This window comes from Corythoichthys intestinalis, chromosome 20 (genome assembly GCF_030265065.1).
Source record: "Corythoichthys intestinalis isolate RoL2023-P3 chromosome 20, ASM3026506v1, whole genome shotgun sequence".
In the NCBI taxonomy this organism is placed as follows: Eukaryota; Metazoa; Chordata; class Actinopteri; order Syngnathiformes; family Syngnathidae; genus Corythoichthys; species Corythoichthys intestinalis.
The window spans coordinates 9,544,712-9,565,873 of NC_080414.1; the positions used below are offsets into that span (position 1 = coordinate 9,544,712).

The 21,162-nt window shown below is 38.2% G+C and overlaps 2 protein-coding genes across 7 annotated transcripts in view; one reads left to right on the forward strand and one right to left on the reverse strand.

The window, feature by feature from the left end:
* The window catches only part of tlr22 (toll-like receptor 22), a 53,912-nt gene that overhangs the window by 2,512 nt on the left and 30,238 nt on the right, over positions 1-21,162 (reverse strand). For 2 of the 5 annotated variants that reach the window (XM_057823995.1, XM_057823994.1), the window contains exons 3-8: positions 9,811-10,158; positions 9,572-9,715; positions 7,121-7,243; positions 5,173-5,242; positions 2,606-5,000; positions 2,424-2,541 (exon numbers count right to left, since the gene is read on the reverse strand). In XM_057823995.1, the coding sequence (XP_057679978.1) occupies positions 2,424-2,541; positions 2,606-5,000; positions 5,173-5,202 (2,543 nt within the window). In that variant the 5' untranslated portion in view covers positions 5,203-5,242; positions 7,121-7,243; positions 9,572-9,715; positions 9,811-10,158. Of the gene's footprint in view, positions 1-2,423; positions 2,542-2,605; positions 6,703-7,120; positions 7,244-9,571; positions 9,716-9,810; positions 10,159-10,972; positions 11,608-18,294; positions 19,608-21,162 lie in introns of those variants that run through there. The other 3 variants (XM_057823996.1, XM_057823997.1, XM_057823993.1) reach the window with 3 other exon arrangements.
* cnksr2a (connector enhancer of kinase suppressor of Ras 2a) overlaps positions 9,780-21,162 on the forward strand; it is a 60,984-nt gene continuing 49,601 nt past the window's right edge. Inside the window, exon 1 of one of the 2 annotated variants that reach the window (XM_057823990.1) lies at positions 9,780-10,169. In XM_057823990.1, coding sequence (XP_057679973.1) covers positions 10,106-10,169 — 64 coding nt within the window. In that variant the 5' untranslated portion in view covers positions 9,780-10,105. The remainder of the gene's footprint in view (positions 10,170-21,162) is intronic. The other variant, XM_057823992.1, reaches the window with a different exon arrangement.

A 21,162-nucleotide genomic window follows, 5' to 3' on the forward strand; every position in this document is an offset into this window, starting at 1 on the left:
TGATCATAAATCTGCCAGTTTCCCCTCAATTCATAGAGTAAGGTTGAGAGCCCCTTCAGTGCGTCGTTATCTAATCCATTCCGCTTGTTCTACAGAGAATGCCCACATCACTTGCTCATACCGACACCTTGTGTGTGTGTACCTCTGACGCACACAGAGCAGAACGTGAAAGTGAATAGATGATGAAAGATGGACATAAGAAGGTTTTTCGAGAAAGTGAGAATCTATCACTGCTGGTAGTAGCAGTTAGTTAGCTCCAGCCCCTAGCTAACAGCAGAAAGTCCCATGTAATTAATAAACCAAATGCTCTGTGTTTGAGCAATAAAAACCTGGCTTGCACACTAGTACAGACAATCTCTGCGCACGTCTTACCTTTGTTGTTTTGCGGTCAAAAGTTACAACCCAGTTTTAAAATAACGCTGCTACTTAGCTGCTGCTAGCTAATTAGTATGAAATGCATTGTGAAAGTCAAGGTTGTTTATAGAGTTAAGTCTTTTTACCACTATCTTTGGGGTGACTTGCTTCTGGAGCATCAGCTGTGTTTCTCACTCTACTCATAGATGAGTACAGGAGCTGAGCTCATTCATGTACAGCACAGGCCAAAAGTTTGGACACACCTCATTCAACGCAACACAAATGAAGGCTCCAAGCCCGAATGGCAAGAATGTTAAACAAATAGTGCAAGAAAGTAATCAAAGCAAAGGGTGGTTATTTTTAAGATACCAGAATATTCCACATGTTTTTAGTTATTTCACCTTTTTTGCAAAGTACATAATTCCACACATGTTCATATATATTTTTATTACACTGAGTGAGAAATTTATTTACAATGTAAATAGTCGTGAAAATAAAGAAAACGCATGAATGGGAACGTGTGTCTTAACTTTTGGCCTCTACGGTATGTATGTATAATGTTTGGATTAGGGCTGTCAAAATTAACGTGTTAACGAGCGTTAATTAATTTTTCTAATTAATCCCGTTAAAATATTTGACGCAATTAACGCACAAATGCCCCGCTCAAACATTAAAAGGACAGCAAAGTGAAAGGTGTACTTGTTGTGTTTTTCGGAGTTTTGCCGCCCTCTGCTGGCGTTTGGGTGCGACTGATTTTATAGGCTTCAGCATCCATGAGCATTGTGTAAGTAATTATTGACATCAACAATGGCGGGCTACGAGTTTATATTTTTTGATTGAAAATTTTACAAATTTTATTAAAACGAAAACATGAAGAGGGGTTTTAATATAAAATTTCTATAACTTGTACAAGTTATTATCTTTTATTTATTTTCTATAAATTTTTATAAATATTTATATTTTTTATTTATTTATATATTTTATTTATTATTTTTATTTATCTTTTAAGACCTACAAGTCTTTCTATCCATGGATCGCTTTAACAGAATGTTAATAATGGTAACGCCATCTTGTTGATTTATTTCTATAATAAAGAAATACAGTACTCATGTACCGTATGTTGAATGTATATATCCATCTCTGGCTTATCTTTCCATTCCAACAATAATTCACAGAAAAATATGGCATATTTTATAGATGGTTTGAATTGCGTTTAATTGCGATTAATTACGATTAATTAATTTTTGAGCTGTAATTAACTCGATTAAAAATTTTAATCGTTTGACACCCTTAATATTTATATATTTTATTTATTATTTTTATTTATCTTTTAAGACCTACAAGTCTTTCTATCCATGGATCGCTTTAACAGAATGTTAATAACGGTAATGCCATCTTGTTGATTTATTGTTATAATAAAGAAATACAGTACTTATGTACCTTATGTTGAATGTACTGCCAATGGGTTTTCCCATTGTCAGTGTATCGAATACTTGTTCTCCCCACTGTATATATCCATCTCGGTCTTATCTTTTCATTCCAACAATAATTTACAGAAATTGAATTGCAATTAATTGCGATTAATTACGATTAATTTTTGAGCTGTAATTAACTCGATTAAAAATTTTAATCGTTTGACACCCCTAGTTTTGATATATGTTTTTGTGCGTGTATGTGTGTGTAAGGCAAATTAGCCTGACCCAGATATTACTTGAATTATATTTATTTTCAGGAGTTTGAAATTGCAGCCATTTTTGTTACATATGTGCCCAAAATGTAATCTGTGCGGCTTACAAATCTTTGGGAGCAAACAATTACTATGTTGTGAGCGAAAGTCATGGCATTAGCCTCTCTCTCATTTATATATATATATATATATATATATATATATATATATATATATATATATATATATATATATATAAATTATCAGTCTTTGTTAGCTGTTTGAAAAATGTAGTGCTTGTATGCTACATTCACTTACATCCTGTGCAACTCCTGGGGGCTAAGCCCCCCTGTTCTTAAGACCTAGTGATACCCCTGTTCAAGCGTACACGGATTGAGCCTACCTGGCCAGCTGAATTTCCCTGGAGCACCACTCACTCTCCAGGTATTTACGACTGATCACGCAGATAGTCTTTCTGCTAGCGTAGATGGCCTCGGTGACGTTTTCAATGACTGGTTTCCCTACAGGACAATCAAAATTAGTGCGACAGCAACCTCTTCTGGTGATACTAAATCATGGTCCTACCTGGCTCGAAGTCTCGGTGGTGCAGGCACAACTTCCAGCCCTGCTGCTCCTCAAGTTTGGGCACCAACTCCCTGAAGACCCAGCCCTCGTCGTGGGCGTTGTAAGAGACGAAGGCGTCATAGAGACACTCGGGCTGCTTGTCCTGATATTTCCTCTCATTTAGGAAAGCCAAGAAGAGGTGGTAGGCATAGGCCAGATGCCATCGCAAGAAATGGTAGGTGAAAGCCACCAACTGAAACAGAAGGATGGCGCACGAGGTAGAGGTGTAGAGTATAAACTCTATGTCTATTGAACAGGATCCAACATCGAGGTCCAGAAGCTTCATACCCTTGAGGTGTAGAGGGTAGTTGCATACGAAGTTATAGGCGTCAAAAACCTGGGTTTCAGTTTTGTTCATCCACTGGAGAAACCAGGTGTTGTCGCAGTCACATAGGAAACTGTTCCCTTGAAGATCTAAATACACCAGACCAGGAAGTGAGCTCATTTGTTCCTTTGTGATGACTGAATACTGGTTCCGTCGAGCTTGTAAGAATTCCAGGTTGGTAAGGTTGGTGTCCTTTAGGAAATCAAGCGATTGAAGACTGGTTCTTGAAATGTAAAGGCTTCGGAGGTTCTGGATGGGATCAAACAACCTGGGAGAGATATCTGTGAGCTCATTTGAGCTGATGTCGAGCGTCTGAAGGCGAGGTGTGTATGTGAATGTGTCTTGGTGCAAGGGGAAGAGCTGGGTATTCCTGGCATCAAAAATGAGGAGGTTAGTCAAACCTTGCAGAAAGTTGACAGGGAATTGACATCTGCCTCTGCTGTGTTGCCCTGCCATAACCAAGGCCTCAAGCCTAGAAAGCCGGGAGAACGGTGCCGACGGCAATACTGAATGGTTCTTGAACTTGATGCGATTGTCCAATAAAAACAACCTTCTTAAATTAACCAGATCGCTGAATACAGCTGCGGTTATGTCAGTGGCCTGGATCTCGTTGGATTGCAGCAGTATGTCGGTCAGATTTGTCAGGCCCAAAAAACAACCGATTTTAAGCTGGCTGATTTGATTATTCATCATTGATAGGTTCTGGAGAGACCGCAAGCCTTCAAACTCTCCCTGTTCAATAGTAGTGAGTCTATTCTTATCCAATTTCAGCTGTCTAAGATTTGACAGGTATCTTTTAAAAGCGCTGTTCAGTTTTGTGATTTGGTTGGCCTGCAGTTTGAGGACCCGAAGGTTAGTCAGATCCTTAAAGACGCACTGCTTTATCGTCCTGATCTTGTTTTGATAAAGGCCGAGCACTTGGAGTTTGCCAAGTTCCGCAAAGTCTTGACAACCGAGCGAGCTGATGTTGTTGGAGCTCAGGTCCAGCTCCTGAAGTCTCGTCAGATTCCTAACAGCAGGAGGGACAAAGGAGAGCCTGTTTTGGCTCAGAGTCAAGCTCTTCAGACCAAGAAAGACTACGAAGGAGTCGTTGGAGATGTTAAAAATGAGATTGTCACCCAAATCCAACTCAGTGACTGTCGTGCAGGGCTGAAACAGGCTGGAATTCACCAGCCGGAGCGAATTGCGTCTGAGTTGCAAAAGAGTCAGGGTCGGGATTGTACAGGACATGTTGATCAGTTCTCTGAGGTTGCCTCTCATCGCATTCATTCTTAAAGTGCTCAGCGAGAAGTTGAAGCTCTGGAAAAGCACCGTGGCGTCTTTCTGTGCCAAATGATGACCGCCGATATCGAGCGTGGTCACCCGCCTGAGAGCCTTCTCTTCGCTCACCTTCCATAACATCTTGTGCTTTCTCGGAGCTCCGCCGATGTTCAGCCAAGTGAGATTTTGAAAAATATTTGCGCTGATGCTGAAGACATCGATATCATTCTGGGACAGATCTAGGTACGCTAGGCTTAAGGTGCTGTTGGTCAGTTCCCAGGACCGGAAAATGGTTAAACCTATTTTTTTGACAAACAGAAACTGCAGATTTGGTAGATGCTGTATTACATAGTGAACAGTCCTCAAGTGTTGCAGTCTGTTGAAGGACAAGTCCAAGATGTTTAAATTTCTCAGAGGCTTAAAGGCGTTAGAATCCACAGTTTTGATGTAATTGCTCGTTATTCTTAGCTCGGTCAGGTTGCTCAAACCGTGAAAAACATCTTCTTCAAGATGCGGCAGTCTGTTATTATTCAGGTTTAACTTTTGGAGAGAACGCAGGTTGGCAAATGCACCTTTTCCTATCTGTGAAATAATGTTTCGTTTCATGTCTAACTGCAACAGCAACGTGTAATTAGTGAAATCATCTGCTCGGATCTTGGATATTTTGTTCACAGCCAAGTCAAAGCTTTTAACCGTTGCCGGGATGTCCCGAGGTACGGCTGTAAGTTTGCTGGCCGAACAAATGGCGGCGCCGCGGGATATTCGACAGTCCTTCAGCACGAATCCAGCACAAGTGTTGATCATAAAAGTGAAAACAAAGCAAAAACTGATCCGTGAAAATAGTCCATTTCTGCCCATATCCATTATGGGAGAAGCCTGTTTCACCTATGCTCCAAAAGTACACATTATCCTTTCAGGGATTGGAAAGGGTTTTGAGACTTACCAAGAAACTGATGAGCCTTAATAACTTCATTTTCTTCCAGAACTGTTCCGGTTCAGTATCTAGTGAGGACCTTTTGGAAAGGTTTTGTCTGTTAGTTTGAGATTCTTGCTTTCAGTTGCGAGAGTGAGGAAGTGACAATAGGTGGCTGCGTGGTTTTGTCACTTCTAGTCGAACCACGTGCCTCAATAAGAAAGAATTCTGAAGTCTACTCTCACTTTTCATTTGAAACCTCAGTCTAAAACTTTATGTAAAGTGTACTGTATGTACTGTCAAGATCTATGGCTACATTACAATTCTTCAACACTCATTTTTCTATATTTTAGTTTTGTTTTAATTATTATGGATACCATTATATATTCATAATTTTATATATTTCTCTTAATTTATACATTTATATTTGTTTATTTTCTGTCATTACGGAAAGTCATGTGATTATTTTTGAGAATTAAAAAAAAAATGTTCTTGATGTCCAGTGTTGCTTCATCCAAAATTTAAAAAAAAAGAAGTTCTTCAAGGATTAAAACAGGAAGTGTGTATGTGTATGACTCATAACCAATCTGAAAATGTAGCCACAAGCGTGGGAGGGTTGTTCGAAAATCAATAATTAACTTTACTTCCTTACTTCTTTGACGACCATTTGCATATCTGCAAATCCTGTCCTATCAGCCAGCATCAAAGTGTTGACTTTTTTATGAGGCGTGTTCAAAGGCGAAAAAAGGGAAGTGCAATAATAGACAGGATGTGGAGCAAAAACTAAGAGCGATACCGTAATATTCAAATGAGGAAAACTGCTTTGACACATCTATAAATGGAGTGCTGAATTTAAGTAAATAAACAATTACATAACTAATTGGTTAATCAATGGTATGACTAAAGAGATGAATAATCATAAAGTCATTGGCTGCCATTGATGGCAGGAGATGTCCAATCCATCAAGCACCGTCAATGGCACTGAAAGATAAACATTCAGGGCCAGTTCTCCTTGGATTAAATTAACTGCACATCAATCGGACGTCAATGGCATGCAATGAGTTCGATGAAAATATGTTAATTGGTGCTGTAATGGGTGTATTTCTGTTTTTAATCATTTTAAATTCTTTAACTTTACTTTTAGGAACACTGTATTCAGGGCCGGAGTGGGACTCTTTCAGCTCAGGAATTTCATGCCTCAGACCGGCCCACTTTATATAATTTAAAATAGGGATGTCCCTGTCGCATATCTTTGCACCCGAGTCACGTGATTTTGAAAATCTGCCAATAAAGAGTCCTGACAATCATCCAAAACACAGAAGTAAATCAACTTTAGAATGGTTTCAGCTGGACAAAATACACATTCTGGAGTGGCCAAGTCAAAGTCCAGACTTGAACTCTATTGAGATGCTGTGGCATGACGTAAAGACAGCGATTCATGCCAGACATCCCAGGAATCTGACTGAACTACAGCAGTTTTGTAGAGAAGAATGGGCCAAGATTAGTCCTGATCGATGTGCCAGACTGATCTGCAGCCACAGGAAAAGTCAAGTTCAAGTTATTGCTGCCAAATTGGGGGGGGGGGGGGGGGGCACAAAATATTAAATGTGATGGTTCACTTATTTTTTTCCCCCTTCAATCATTGTTTGCACACTATCCTCATTAAAATATGAAAACTTATAATGGTTTTAGTTAAAGCAGACACTGTTTTTTCATCTGTGTGATTTTAACAAAGATCAGATCACATTTGATGGTGATTTTATGCAGAATTGTGACAAATTCCAAAAGGTTCAGATACTTATTCATACCACTGTACTTACAGACATATATTTTCCAAGGCCGAAACGTAACAGATCCCACCCTTTTTTCTTTTTATCTACATTCTGATCAATTCAAGTCAATTTTATGGCACTTTAAAGATGCCACGTAGTTGATGATATTAATTCTAATATTCACTCACTTAACATTGCAATCCTACCTCCCTGTTTTGCAGCTGTGGTGTTCTCATCACGGCTGGTGCTTGCTGCTGCATGTTCCTTGTGAGGTGCACCAAGCCAAAAATTCCACAGTTAAGTGTTGCTGTCGTAACACATGGATGCATCTGAAAAAAAAATATATTAATGTATTTTTTTAAGCTAGCCCACAGGGACAGTGGTAACAGCATGTAAGTAATACCTACTGTCATGAATAACTTAATTTCCGGACTATAAGGCGCACCTGACTATAAGCCGCCACCCACCAAATTTGACACAAAAACGGCATTTGTTCATAGACAAGCCGCGCTGGACTACAAGCCGTAGCCATCACTAAATTATGTGATTTTTACAGCAAAAGATATTAACTGGTAACACTTTATTTGACAGCGGCATCACAAGACCAAATGAACAACCGTGAAGCTCATTGTGAGCATCACTGCTCCCTTGAGAGAGACAGTCAACCACCGCTGCCACCTGCGTTAAACACTGTTATTGTCCAACATGCCTCTTAGCATGCAATGCAGCACTACAGATGTTAATAATAATCAAAATACATGTTCTTTGCTAATTATTTCTTCAGTTACTGTTCCGGTTGTTTCATTCATTGCTAGTTATGGTTTTTGGTAACACTTTATTTGACAGTGGTGCCATAAGACTGTCATAAGACCATCGTAATTATGACCTGACACTTCCATGAGCATTTATCATTGTAACATGTATCATTTTGTGTCGTCCGGCAAATGATCTCCCTTTTGAATGGATGTAAAAGATCCCAGATGAATATAAATGCCCATGATAGTGTCATGTCATAATTATGATGGTCTTATGGCAGTCTTATGACGCCGCTGTCAAATAAAGTGTTACCTATTAAGTAGGGTTGTTCCGATCAGGTTTTTTTGCTCCCGATCCGATCCCGATCGTTTTAGTTTGAGTATCTGCCGATCCCGGTATTTCCCGATCCGATTGCTTTTTTTTGCTCCCGATTCAATTCCAATCATTCCCGATCATATACATTTTGGCAATGCATTAAGAAAAAAAATGAATAAAACTCGGACGAATATATACATTCAACGTACAGTACATAAGTACTGTATTTGTTTATTATGACAATAAATCCTCAAGATGGCATTTAAATTATTAACATTCTTTCTGTGAGAGGGATCCACGGATAGGAAGACTTGTGACTTGTATATTGTGACTAAATATTGCCATCTAGTGTATTTGTTGAGCTTTCAGTAAATGATACTGTAGCCATGCCCAAATGCATGATGGGAAGTGGAACCATGACTGTGCGCAGTGCTGCCAATTGATATATCTTCTCTGCGTTGGGAAATAACGTAAGGTGTTAAGAAAAAGATCAATTGCTTCCTTGCTTCCCCACATTGCTTCCCATTATATTTCTAATCGTAGGGAGAGGGATTGTAAGGCTTTAGCCAATTAAAAAAAGGCTCCAAAGGCTGCCAAAATTCACTCTACTCATTTAACGCTGCCTTTTATCTCTCCACATAGGTGAAACGGCGCCATTACAGATTGAGCTCGACAATGCGTGAGTGGCTCGTGGAACGCATGCATTAATTGCGTTAAACATTTCAACGTGATACATTTTTTAAAAAATTAATTACCGCCGTTATTGGGATAAATTTGATAACCCTACCTTAAGCCTAAACTAAAGACTCTGGATGAGTGTAACATATTATGTCTGTAACGTTAAATACAATTAGAAAACGATTTAATTAAAAAAAAAAATTATATATATATATATATATATATATATATTAAAAAAAGGCATGGCCGATTTTTTTTGGCCGATCCCGATACTTTGAAAATGACGTGATCGGATAATCGGGATATAAGCCGCACTTGACTATAAGCCGCAGGATTCAAAATGAGTAAAAAAAAAAAAAAAAAAAGTATGGGCTTATAGTACGAAAATTACGGTAAATACCAAACAAAAAATTATAATAATGGATGTATAATGACATAAAAATAATAAAATACGACAACATTTCGTCAAATATTTAATAATAATTAATTAAAAGAAAAAAAAAAAAATTCTTTGATTTTAACAGTTATTTAATATTTTAATTAATATTCAAAAATTTATTGATATGAATGTTGATTTACTTGACTTACCTTGATTTACCTTTACTTTTATATTTATTTCAACCTTTTTTAATTGATATTTTTTAAATAAGCCTTTTTTAAATATGTTAAACAATAAAAAATGATCAAACAGATACATTTAAAATAAATAAGAATAAAATTATGCTTACAAAAAAATTAAACATTAATATATTTCAACATTTATTTGAATTTGTATTCAAACATTTATTGATGTTAACTTCCATTTATTTCAGGATTTATTGATTGGAATGTTTGAGTTTTAATCAATAATTTTCAGTTTTTATTGATTGATTACATTTTTTATTTGTTTTTCCTGCCTTTTTACTTACGTTTTGCGCAGCCGATTAACGCTGCCGTCCCTTCTGAGTCCAAACAGATCGGACGTCTACCGCCGTCAATGGCGGGAAATGAAGTTCAAAATACCTTGGAGGTCCCCCGTGAAGAGTCCGGGAGGGGGAGCGAGCCACTGCAGTCTGGAGGGAGGGGAAAAAAAAGAGGAGGAGGTCAGCTGAGGGGAAAAAAGTGGTGTTTCCCTGCTTCTCTCTCTCCTTCACACATATGCACGCACTTTGATTGAGAGCCTCTGGAGGATGACATCTTCCCTCCACGCTCCATCCTATCTGCGACGTACGTGCGCGTGGATCCGCCCACGAGGCGCGTGCGCGACGTCATCAGAGGAGAGAGAGAGAGCGGGGAGAGCGCCGCGCCTCCGCTCACGAGCCGCATCTCGCCGTCTCCGGTTGCCAGGAGGCGGACGAGCCAGCTCGGGAATGTTCCGGAGCAGCCACGGACGGCCGCAGCCCAACGCCGCGTTACGCTAGCGGAATCCGAGGAGTTACCCGGAGGCGGAAAGTTTACCCCCCATGGCGCTGGTGATGGAGCCGGTCAGCAAGTGGACGGCGAGTCAGGTGGTGGACTGGATGAAAGGTGATGAATAATGACATGTCATTAGAACACTCATATTTGGATTTTATGCAAATAAATGCTTTCGATAACAAGATTTGGACACTATTTGGTATTTTGAAGTCATGTTTTGAGTAGTTTTTGGACTCAAATATGTTCATTTTACTTTGAAGTCACTAGCTGTCATCGACTGGGAACGTTCATTCGCCCTTAAAATAGATTGCACGTCTAGCACCGTCAATGGCACTGAAGGATGAGTATTTTCAGCCAGTCCTTACAATTTGAATGAATGTTTAGTTTTGAGGGTCTGTGTTGTGGCAGTTGGTATAATTGACATTAAGAACATGCATTGATGGCTGTGATTGGCAATTTTTTCGGTGTGTTTTTCCTCATTATTTCAGGTATTTCAGGTGGAATCGACCACTAGATGACAGCACACTTTTTTCCCCTCTAATAGTAAATTTGACAAAAGAAGCCAAATAGGAAGTTTAATTTTTCAGGTCAGTCTTGTTTTTCCATTCGAAATGGGTTGGACGTCAATCGCTGTCAATTGCAGAATTTGAGTTAAAAAATATTCTGTACTTGAAAAAACAATTCAATACCGGATATGAAAAGCAAAACTAAAGTACCGAATTGGATTTTGAAATATCTGCTAGCGTCATTCTGATTTTTTGGTTTCATTTAATGTAAATTGAGTTGGATTTAATTGAATAGTTATGAATTATTTATTTCTGAGTACTATGTGTTGTTGTATTTTCAATTAGTTTTAGCTACAAAAAAAGCTATATATAAAAAAAACATAGATTTTTTAAAAAATACAGTGGTACCTCGACACACGATCTTTTCGACATCCGACGTAAAATTTGACCCGCCATTTGTTTCTACATCCGACGACATGCTCGAAATATGACGATTTCTGACGGCGCCGCAGTTTCTTTGTTTTCCCCCAAGACGGACGCACAGCGCATTTTCTTGTGAGAGAAATCAACATGTGTTCCGAGAATGTTAGTGCATGTGGTGAACAAAGGAAAAGGTGACGCTTACCATTGAAATGACGATGGAAATGCTAGAAAAATATGAGCGCACACCCAGTGTGCGCATCCGTAAACTGGTTCGACAATACGGCCATGGAATGTCTACGATCTCAACAGTCCTCCTCCGGCCTCCGTTCGCCAATCTTTATAAGTTAAGGTGACAATGATTATTGTGGTAACATCGCCAAAAATTCGCCAGCTTTGTCAGGTTTTTCATCATTTATTTCAGAACTTGTGCAACACAACATGCCTACTGTCTGCCGCAGCTGAACATGAAAAGTGAAAGTAAAAAGTCCTCTCTCACTCTTTCACGTCAGCCACATGGTGCGTTCAGGTACATCCCGCAAAAAACATCCACCACATTACTTCGTTACTTTTTTACTAGGGCTGTCAAACGATTAAAATTTTTAATCGAGTTAATCACAGCTTAAAAATTAATTAATCGTAATTAATCACAATTCAAACCATCTATAAAATATCCCATATTTTTCTGTAAATTATTGTTGGAATGGAAAGATAAGACAAGACGGATATATACATTCAACATACTGTACACAAGTACTGTATTTATTATAACAATAAATCAACACGATGGCATAAACATTATTAACATTCTGTTAAAGCGATCGATGGATAGAAAGACTTGTAGTTCTTAAAATATAAATGTTAGTACAAGTTATAGAAATTTTATATTAAAACCCCTCTTAATGTTTTCGTTTTAACAAAACTTGTAAAATTTTCAATCAAAAAATAAACTAGTAGTTCGCCATTGCTGATGTCAATAATTACACAATGCTCATGATGCTCAAACTCATTAAATCAGTCGCACCCAAGCGCCAGCAGAGGGCGACAAAACACAATAAAACACAAGTAACAAGTGGACATGACACTGCTGTCATTTTAATCTGTTTGAGCGGGGGCATGTGCGTTAATTGCGTCAAATATTTTAACGTGATTAATCAAAAAAATAATGACCGCCCGTTAACGCGATAATTTTGACAGCCCTAATTAAAACCCCTCTTAATGTTTTTGTTTTAATAAAATTTATAAAAACTTTCAATCAAAAAAAAAAAAAATAGCTCGCCATTGTTGTTGTTGTCGCCGAGCTCTTCTACTTCTTTCTTCCACAGTGTCTTCAACTACGTAAGGTAGTGATTGAAATACACCACAAGGTGTCAATGCGGAGTTTTAAATTAATTAGAGATCTAGCCAAGGCAAAGTCTGAATAAGTTTTATGTGTATTTTGCATAGCTATTTTGATTGGGAATGCCGGTTCTCTTTGCATTGAGCGCTTTTCTTTTTGTGAACATTATTTTTTTGATAGATAGGACTATTATTTTTGTTGTGCTTTCACTAAATGATACTGTAGCGACTTAACTGTTCTGCCCAAATGCATGATGGGAAGTTTGGCAACCATGACTGTCAGTGGTGGCTGCAAATGGTATACAGTATGTTCTGCGTTGTGTTCAATTAAGCGTCTTAAGAAAAAGATCGTCTCCTATGAGAGATAGGAATATTTTTGTTGTGCTTTCACTAAATGATACTGTAAGGATGAAATTGTTCCGCCCAAATGCATGATGGGAAGTTGGGCAACCATGACTGCCAGTGTTGGCCGCAAATGGTATACACATATGTTCTGCATTGTGTTCAATTAAGCTTGTTAAGAAAAAGATTGCCTCCTGTCATTCTTCTCCACGTCATTCGCCACAATACTTATAATTGTTGTGAAAGAGTTGCCAAAGCTTAAGCCAATAACAGGTGCGGTCCAATGAACGCCTGTGTCTACTCGCACTTCTCTGCTTCGGCGTCATTATAAACTGTTTGAGGCAACGTATGAACGGGTCACTCCGTGCATGCGTGACTTGCGTCAAATATTTTAATGTGATTAATTTTTTAAAATTATTTACCACCCGTTATCGCTCATCCAACCTCGTTTTCCCTTTTCCATCTTTGGAATCAGGATTGTTTCCACCCCAGTCAAATTGGATTGGACGTCTATCCCCGTCAATGTCCGAAACACAAGGGCGTAGGTTTGCATAGGGAAGGTAGGGACATAACACTAACAACTTTTCAGGATGCTTAAATTGTCCCAACCAACTTTTAAGCGACCTTATTTGAATTTTACATTGAGTTCAACTATAAAGGTAATTTAGATTGTCTTCCCTTGTGTTGTTAGGATAGAATTGACTCTACCATTATTAGGGGAATTACTTTTATTATGTTCAGACTTATGTTCACCCCTTTTCACTTGCTGAATGTGCCGGTCCATTTTGTTCCCCTCAAACACACATTTGATTGGCTGATGACTAGAACCCCCACTTTCAAACATTCCTGACAGAAATACATGTCAATATGCCGCCTCCTCCTTTGAAGCGGAGGGATATTAGAAGTTTTTTTTTTTTTTCGGCCAGCAGCAGCAGTCACTGTAAGTAATGTAAAACTATGTCAATGTTGTGGAGGTGGGGAACATGCCACTAATTTTGCTTCTGAAAGTCCGACCTGCATCAGAGTTACCATAACATTAAACTGTGTGAACTTGCTAACTTGTGAAACTCGAGTAGAAAGCTGTTTAGAGGTGTTTTCCTGTATGTTTTCTACTGTCAAATTTAATTCAACTGTGCATTTTGTGCATTTATTTATTAATTAAAATGTATTTATTTTCTGCATCCTTTTTAAAAAAGTATATTTGCAGCCTATGCACATTTTTAACCCCTCCCCCCCAAAGAAAACACAAAAACACAACCACTGTAAATTTCCTTGAAATGAATGAACTCTTTTTAAAAATGACTCTCTCCCTATGAAAATAATTTAAACTTTTATCATTTTTATGTAATAACCAGCTATTTTTGAGAAATGTATCCAATCTGTTTGGTTTTATTAATTTCCCGTCCCCAGCAAAAAGTGTACATGCAGGTTATGCTGTAATTGTGTCCCTACCATTGTTGAGCCAAAACATGATCATTCAAAGCAACCCATGTTTTTCATGTTTTTGACATCTATTCCTGTCAAGTGAATGAGTTAATGCACACGTTTTGTAATCATTTGCCCAATGAGGCAGAGTATTCCTGTTCAGTTGTATAAAAATGGGGTCAAGGATGTCTCATCCGCCGATTGGTAAGCAGGAATCGTGACCGTCATTTTTTCCACGAGGTTACCGCTTGCTCATGTGCATATGGCGCTTGTTTATTTGTGTGTGCGTGCCCGGCGTGTGGGCGGACGGCGACTCGTCGGTCTCGGAGCGTCTGTGCTCAACAGCTGACGAGAGCGGCGGCCACCCGCCCGCCCCGAACACAGCAGAAGGCCAACGGCGCGCCTGCGTTTGAACACGCGTGTGCCGTGCCTTTATGTGGTATTTGATCCATGTTGCGGGTGTGTCTGGCATCACTGGGAAATTTGATATACTAAACGTGTGCATGGGTGTGAAAATGCGCGACATGTGTCGCAGGCATCAGGGGGCCAAAGGGTACGACATTGTTTCATTGTACTCATTTTGGATCGCGTGCCTGGATCGCATTTGGGCCGGACTACGTTATTTTTGCCCAAATAACTTAACTCACTGACTGCTATAGACTGTGCTCGACGTCCATAGTCCATAGTTGGACTTTCGGGGCAGGTGGGCACAACATGTTGATGACCCCAAATCGCAGTCTCAGCAATAAAATTAACTTACAAGAATATTTATTAGGGTTGTTCCGATCATGTTTTTTTGCTCCCGATCCGATCCCGATCGTTTTAGTTTGAGTATCTGCCGATCCAGATATTTCCCGATCCAATTGCTTTTTTTTTGTTGCTCCCGATTCAATTCCAATCATTCCCGATAATTTTTCCCGATCATATACATTTTGGCAATGCATTAAGAAAAAAATGAATAAAACTCGGACGAATATATACATTCAACATACAGTACATAAGTACTGTATTTGTTATGACAATAAATCCTCAAGATGGCATTTACATTATTAACATTCTTTCTGTGAGAGGGATCTACGGATAGATATACTTGTAATTCTTAAAGGATAAATGTGACTTTGTATATTGTGACTAAGTATTGCCATCTAGGGTATTTGTTGAGCTTTCAGTAAATGATACTGTAGCCATTTAACTGTTCTGCCCAAATGCATGATGGGAAGTGCAACCATGACTGTGCGTAGTGACACCAATTGATATATCTTCTCTGCGTTGAGAAATAACATATGGTGTTAAGAAAAAGATCAACTACTACCTTTCTTCCCCACATTGCTTCCCATGATATTTTTAATTGTTGAGAGGGGGATTTTAAGGCTTTAGCCAATGAGATAAAGGCTCCAAAGACTGCCTAAATTCACTCTACTCATTTTACACTGCCTTTTAGCTCTATATATAGTTAAAACGGCGCCTTATAGATTAAACGCGACAATGCGTGAGTGGGTCGTGCAGCTCTACATTAACATTGTTTTGTTTGTAACAGAAAAGACTTAACGGCTTAACGCGCATCAATTTGCCTGAATTAAAAAAAAAAAAAAAGTCACATCCAAACTGTAAAAATACACTCAAGGTACATTTTTGACCATTTGATACTGAAAAATAAAATGTGAAAAATCAGTAAATAATAACAAATTCAATTGATTAGAGACATTAACTCATGAGGACAATATGCCAAAAAAATTGACCGAAAAACAAAACTGATTAGATGAAAAAAATAGTGTCTTTGGACAGAAGGAGTTCTTATTTTTGCTGCTCACAGTATCCCCTCCTTTGCAATGGTGTGGAGTTATTTAGCACTGAGCATGCTAACAGTGCCCACTAGTTTACTGATATAACACTGACAAAGCGGGACGATCGATGGCAATATTCGGCACGTTTTCGCTGAAAAATAATCAAGCGGGTTATCAATGAGATTGGGGTCTAATGTCTTTAAGTGGCGTCTTAATTGATTTGGCTTCCGGCTGTCGGCTATAATTATTTTTAGACACAGTAAACAGTGGTCTTTCCTCATCTCCCGCTGTATTAAAAGTCAAATCCAAAAGGCAAACGGCCCGAAAGAAGCGCATTCTCGGCGGCTGAGGGAGAACCGTAGGTGAGGGCAGTCGTCGTGACGATCCAAAGCCGAAAACGGCACTTCACGGACGGACACGTGAGACCTGCAGAAGACAGTAGGTCGCTGCGTGAGTCCGGCCAGAAAATTGTTCAAAAATACTGTGCGCACTCTGAAAATGAGAGCGCCACTGCCACCCTCTGAGTGGATGTGCAAGTACACTTTATTCTAGTACATAAAAAAAGTAAAAAAAATAAATAAATACATAAAAATGTTCCCAGAGGTCACCCCCACTATTTGAGAAGTACTGCTTTAATCAAAGATAAAAATGTGTTTAAATGCAAAAATAAATTTGAAACAAAAAAATGCATGTAAAAAGCTATTTTTCTTTGAATTTTTTTTGACTGGAGTAGTTTGTTTTTTGTTTTGATTGCGGCAACTTTTTTGATCGAAGTAATTTTGATTTGTGTTTGGGTTACATTTTGGCTAGGACGTTTTTGTCTATTATTAACCCACCTGAGCGGATTGCAGCGGATGTGGGCCTCCATGACTCCCTCAGCAATCCCTCCCTACACAAACTTGACAATCACCCTAATCAGTGAACTCACACTAATCGACAACATTGCTTAAGTGCCATGGCAATTAATAACTTTTGGGAAGATACTGTAATTCATGTGAAAAAGAAAAAAACAAAACAAAAAGCTCATGTAATGTGATGTATGCAACTCTACCATGTTTGATTGTGCGTCCTTGGCTGTAGGGGGACGGGTATTGATAAGCAAATGTTTCTCCCGTCTGCCTTCGTCTTTCTTCGGTTCTTTCTTTCATATCACATTTTGTAATTGTCAATGATACCGATGATGATGACAATAAACTTTTCAATTCATATTATTCAGTTAAATAAGTTGCTTAAAATATATATATATATATATATTTTTTTTTTTTCAAAAAATAAAAGTCAATCAAAATAAGAAAAAAATTCAATCATAGAAAATGTTTTTGAAAGCGAAAAAATATTTTAGATTGAAAAATTTGCATTTGAACACTTAATTTTTCATTGAAAAAGTTTTCTTGACTGAAGCAATCCTCTTTGTGTTTGGGCCATATTTTGGGTAGGACATTTGTGTCGAAATCATTCAATCCCAAAAAAGTTGCTTCAATCAAAAAATAAATATTTCCAAATCAAAGAAAAAAATCATTTGAAAAATAAAATAGCCCTCCCCCATTTTTTTTTTTTTTTGTTGAAAATTATATGCAAAGCAAATGACCGTCTAAGGTGCTGGTCACATGATCTGTCCGAAAAATCATTTTGACCCATTATAAAAATATGTCAATTTCATGCAATGAGACTTTTCGGCCACCTTGGGTGGCCTGGCCCCCCCTTAAAATTCGCTTATGTCGACGTCCAATCCATTTTGACTGGGAAAGGGCGCCCTCTCCAGTCAAAATGGATTGGACCTCGAATGCCGTCAGTGGCACTGGAAGATGATCATTCACAGCCAGTCCTTCAAGTATACGTTAGTGAATTGAACGTCTATCGTCGGCAATGATTAATTTTGCCTCATTTCCATGTAATTTTAAAATACTTACCTGTCCCGTCCCATGATTTCTTGGGTATTTCCAGTAGGGGTGTGACAAAATACCAATATGGTGATATGTCTTGGTACTTTGCATCCCAAAAGGTTATCGATACGCTCATTCCAAGAATTGAGTTTTCGTTTTAAAAATGTATCAATTTAAAAAAAAAAAAAAAAAGAACCAACAAGTTGCTACCAAAATATTCCACCAGAATAGTGTCAATTACCTGTATGGCTGACATTGACGCCGCTCGACGCCCAATCCATGAAGACTGGAAATTAACAATGTTCATTCGAAACTACAGCATTCGCGCCCACTCTTTCCGATTTTCGGGGCATTTACAGGTCACTTTCAATTCATTTTAGGGCATTACAGGTTACTTCCTGTTGAGTTTGAGTCACTGTCTATTCATTCTTAGGTCACTTCCTGTTCTGTGACCCAAAATCAACAGGAAGTGACCCATAAAATGCCCCAAAATCAACAGGAAGAGACTGAAAATCAACAGCTAATGCCCCCAAATTACCTCGTTGCTTGCGTTGGCTTCCACTGACGGCCATAGAAGAGGGAGGAGCTCATGTGAAGTGGGAGACGTTAATTCGCTGTCACCCTCCCAGCTCGAATGGATTGGACGTCTACTAGTGATAAACTTACAGCAGGAGGTGAAAATAGCTTGGTTTTCTGCGCATGAGTTTTTTTTGCAGAATATCATAGAGTGATTTCCTGAATGTATCGATAATCATTGTATCGCCATATCGGGAGATCATCGTTCTCATGAGTTTTGTATCGCAACTCGTATCGTATCATGAGGTACCAAGAGGTTCCCACACCTAATTTCCAGACTACTTTCTGTGGGCTTTGGGGCATTTTTGGGTCACTTCCTTGTTAACTCTTTGGCTGCCATTGACAGTGGTAGATGGCCAATCAATTTTGACTGGGAGGGGGCATATGAAATATGTAACTGCGGACATGAAAGTGAGCCAAGTGCACCCAATCACACAAATCTATGGTTTTATGGTGCCTGTGTTGAAATAAAAACATGTGTTTTAGCTATAAAATGTAAGTCAGGTGAACAACCCTTCAATCCGAGAATTTTACAAGCAGTCAGAATATGTATTTCAATGATTTTAGACACTGAATTATCATATCAATGAATACTCTTTTCTTCCACCAAGAAAAAAAGTGACTTAACATTTTCTAATATTCAGTAGTTTTGCCCGCCCCTGACAATATGGCGAAAGACGTCCATTAAGCTTGAATGCAAAAAATTACTGAATTAGAGTCAAATTTTTTTTTAAATTGAAAAATTAGACACACAAAATAAAAAATTCTTTAAAAAATATGAAAAAAAATTAGTTAAAACATTCATGTATAATCATGGTAAATGGAGTGTACTTATATAGCGCTTTATCTTAGCACACATTTACCCTTTCACGCACATATTCACACACCAATGGGGCTGCTGCCATGCAAGGTGCTGCCAACCCATTGGGGGCAAGTTGGCGTTCAGTGCCTTGTCCAAGGGCACTTCAACAGTGGGAAGTCATAGCAGGAATCGAACCGCTGACTCTTCGGTCCCAGGACAACTCAAGCTACCAACTGCGCCACGGCCGCCCCGTTATAATCCAACCAAGAATTAAAAAAAAAAAAAAATTCCTGTAATTTTCGGACCATAAAGCGCACCTGTCTATAAGCCGCCACCCACTAAATTTAACACGAAAATGGCATTTGTTCAGAGATAAGCCCACGAGACAATAAGCCGCAGCTGACCTCACTGTAGTATGGGATATTTATACCAAAAGATATTAACAATTTATTTGACAGCGGAATCATAAGACTGTTATAAGACCAAATGAACCACCAATTGCAGTCAACTGGCTCAAAGCTTCATTGCTTCAAGAAGCTTCATTTGGCCATCACTGCTTCCTTTGAGTACACAGTCAACCTCTGCTGCCACCTGCTATCAACACCATTGTCGTCCAACATGCCTCCTACCATGCATTGCAACACTACAGATGTTAATAACAATCAAAATCCATGTTCTGTGCTAATTATTTCTTCAGTTACTCTTCCAGTTGTTTCATTAATTGCTAGGTCTGGTATTTGGTAACACTATTTGACAGTGGCGCCATAAAACTGTCATAAAACCATCATAATTATGACATGACACTACCATGAGCATTAAATAATGCTTATGACAGATGTCATTTTGTGTGATCCGTCAGATTATCTCAGTTTTGAATAGATGTAAAAGATCTGAGCTGGACATAGAGTGTTGGTGACATAATCTGCCAAATGATACTTCATGACATCTATCATAAGCATTTATTAAAGCCAATAATCATGTCATAATTACCATATTGGCCCGAATATAAGGCGGCCCTGATTATAAGACGACCCCCTCTTTTTCAAGACTCGTTTGAAAAAAAGACTTATTGAACACCAAATTAATTTTTATACAGAAAATAATCACAGTACATCCGAAACAAATGATTATAACAATATATTTGAGAAAAAAAGCATGCTATTTTGCCTCATTCAAATCTTAATATCTGAACATTTAAATATGTAAACTAAAGTGCAATCACATTTGTGAATGAATGGCTACTGGTTTTTGAAATGGAAATAAACCAATCTATTGTGATAAAACAACAAAATTACAATAACCGCATTAACCATCAATGTGACGTCTAACTGTAACTGTAGTCTTGAAACAAATCTGAATAAGGAAAAACATTGCAATAAAATAATGCAAACTGATTAAACGAGAGTAGCTGAGATCTGTCATGACAGAACATCGCTTCAATGATATCTGGCGCCATCTAGCGTCATGAATGGGTATAATGTCTAGACCGCGAATATAAGACGACCCCCTCTTTTTCAGTCTTATTTCAATACAAAAAAACACCGTCTTATATTCTGGCCAATACAGTATGACAGTTTTATGGCAGCCTTATGACGCCGCTGCCAAATAAAGTGTTACATGCCAACCCAAATAAATAAAAAAATAAGCCGTACTGGACTACAAGATGCAGGACTAAAAATGAGGGGAAAAAAGTAGCGGCTTATAGTCCGAAAACTACGGTAATTAAATAAATCTTAAACTTTATACAACAACTAAATTTATAACAAACAAAAAACAATCAAAAATATTACAATGAACTTATTAGCTATAAAAATCCTATTTAAATGCTTTTAAATATCCAATAGAATTCCAATTTCTTTGATTTTTCATATCCAGTAAATAATTACTTGTTGCATAGCGTTCAATATTCTTAACTCTTTTCTTTCCCCATTCTTTTTGGTGTCATTTTTAAATGTTGCCTATTATGAAGTGATGTGGGTTTGTAATATTAATGTTGGTGATGACAGATTGTGAAAATGAATTTCCTTG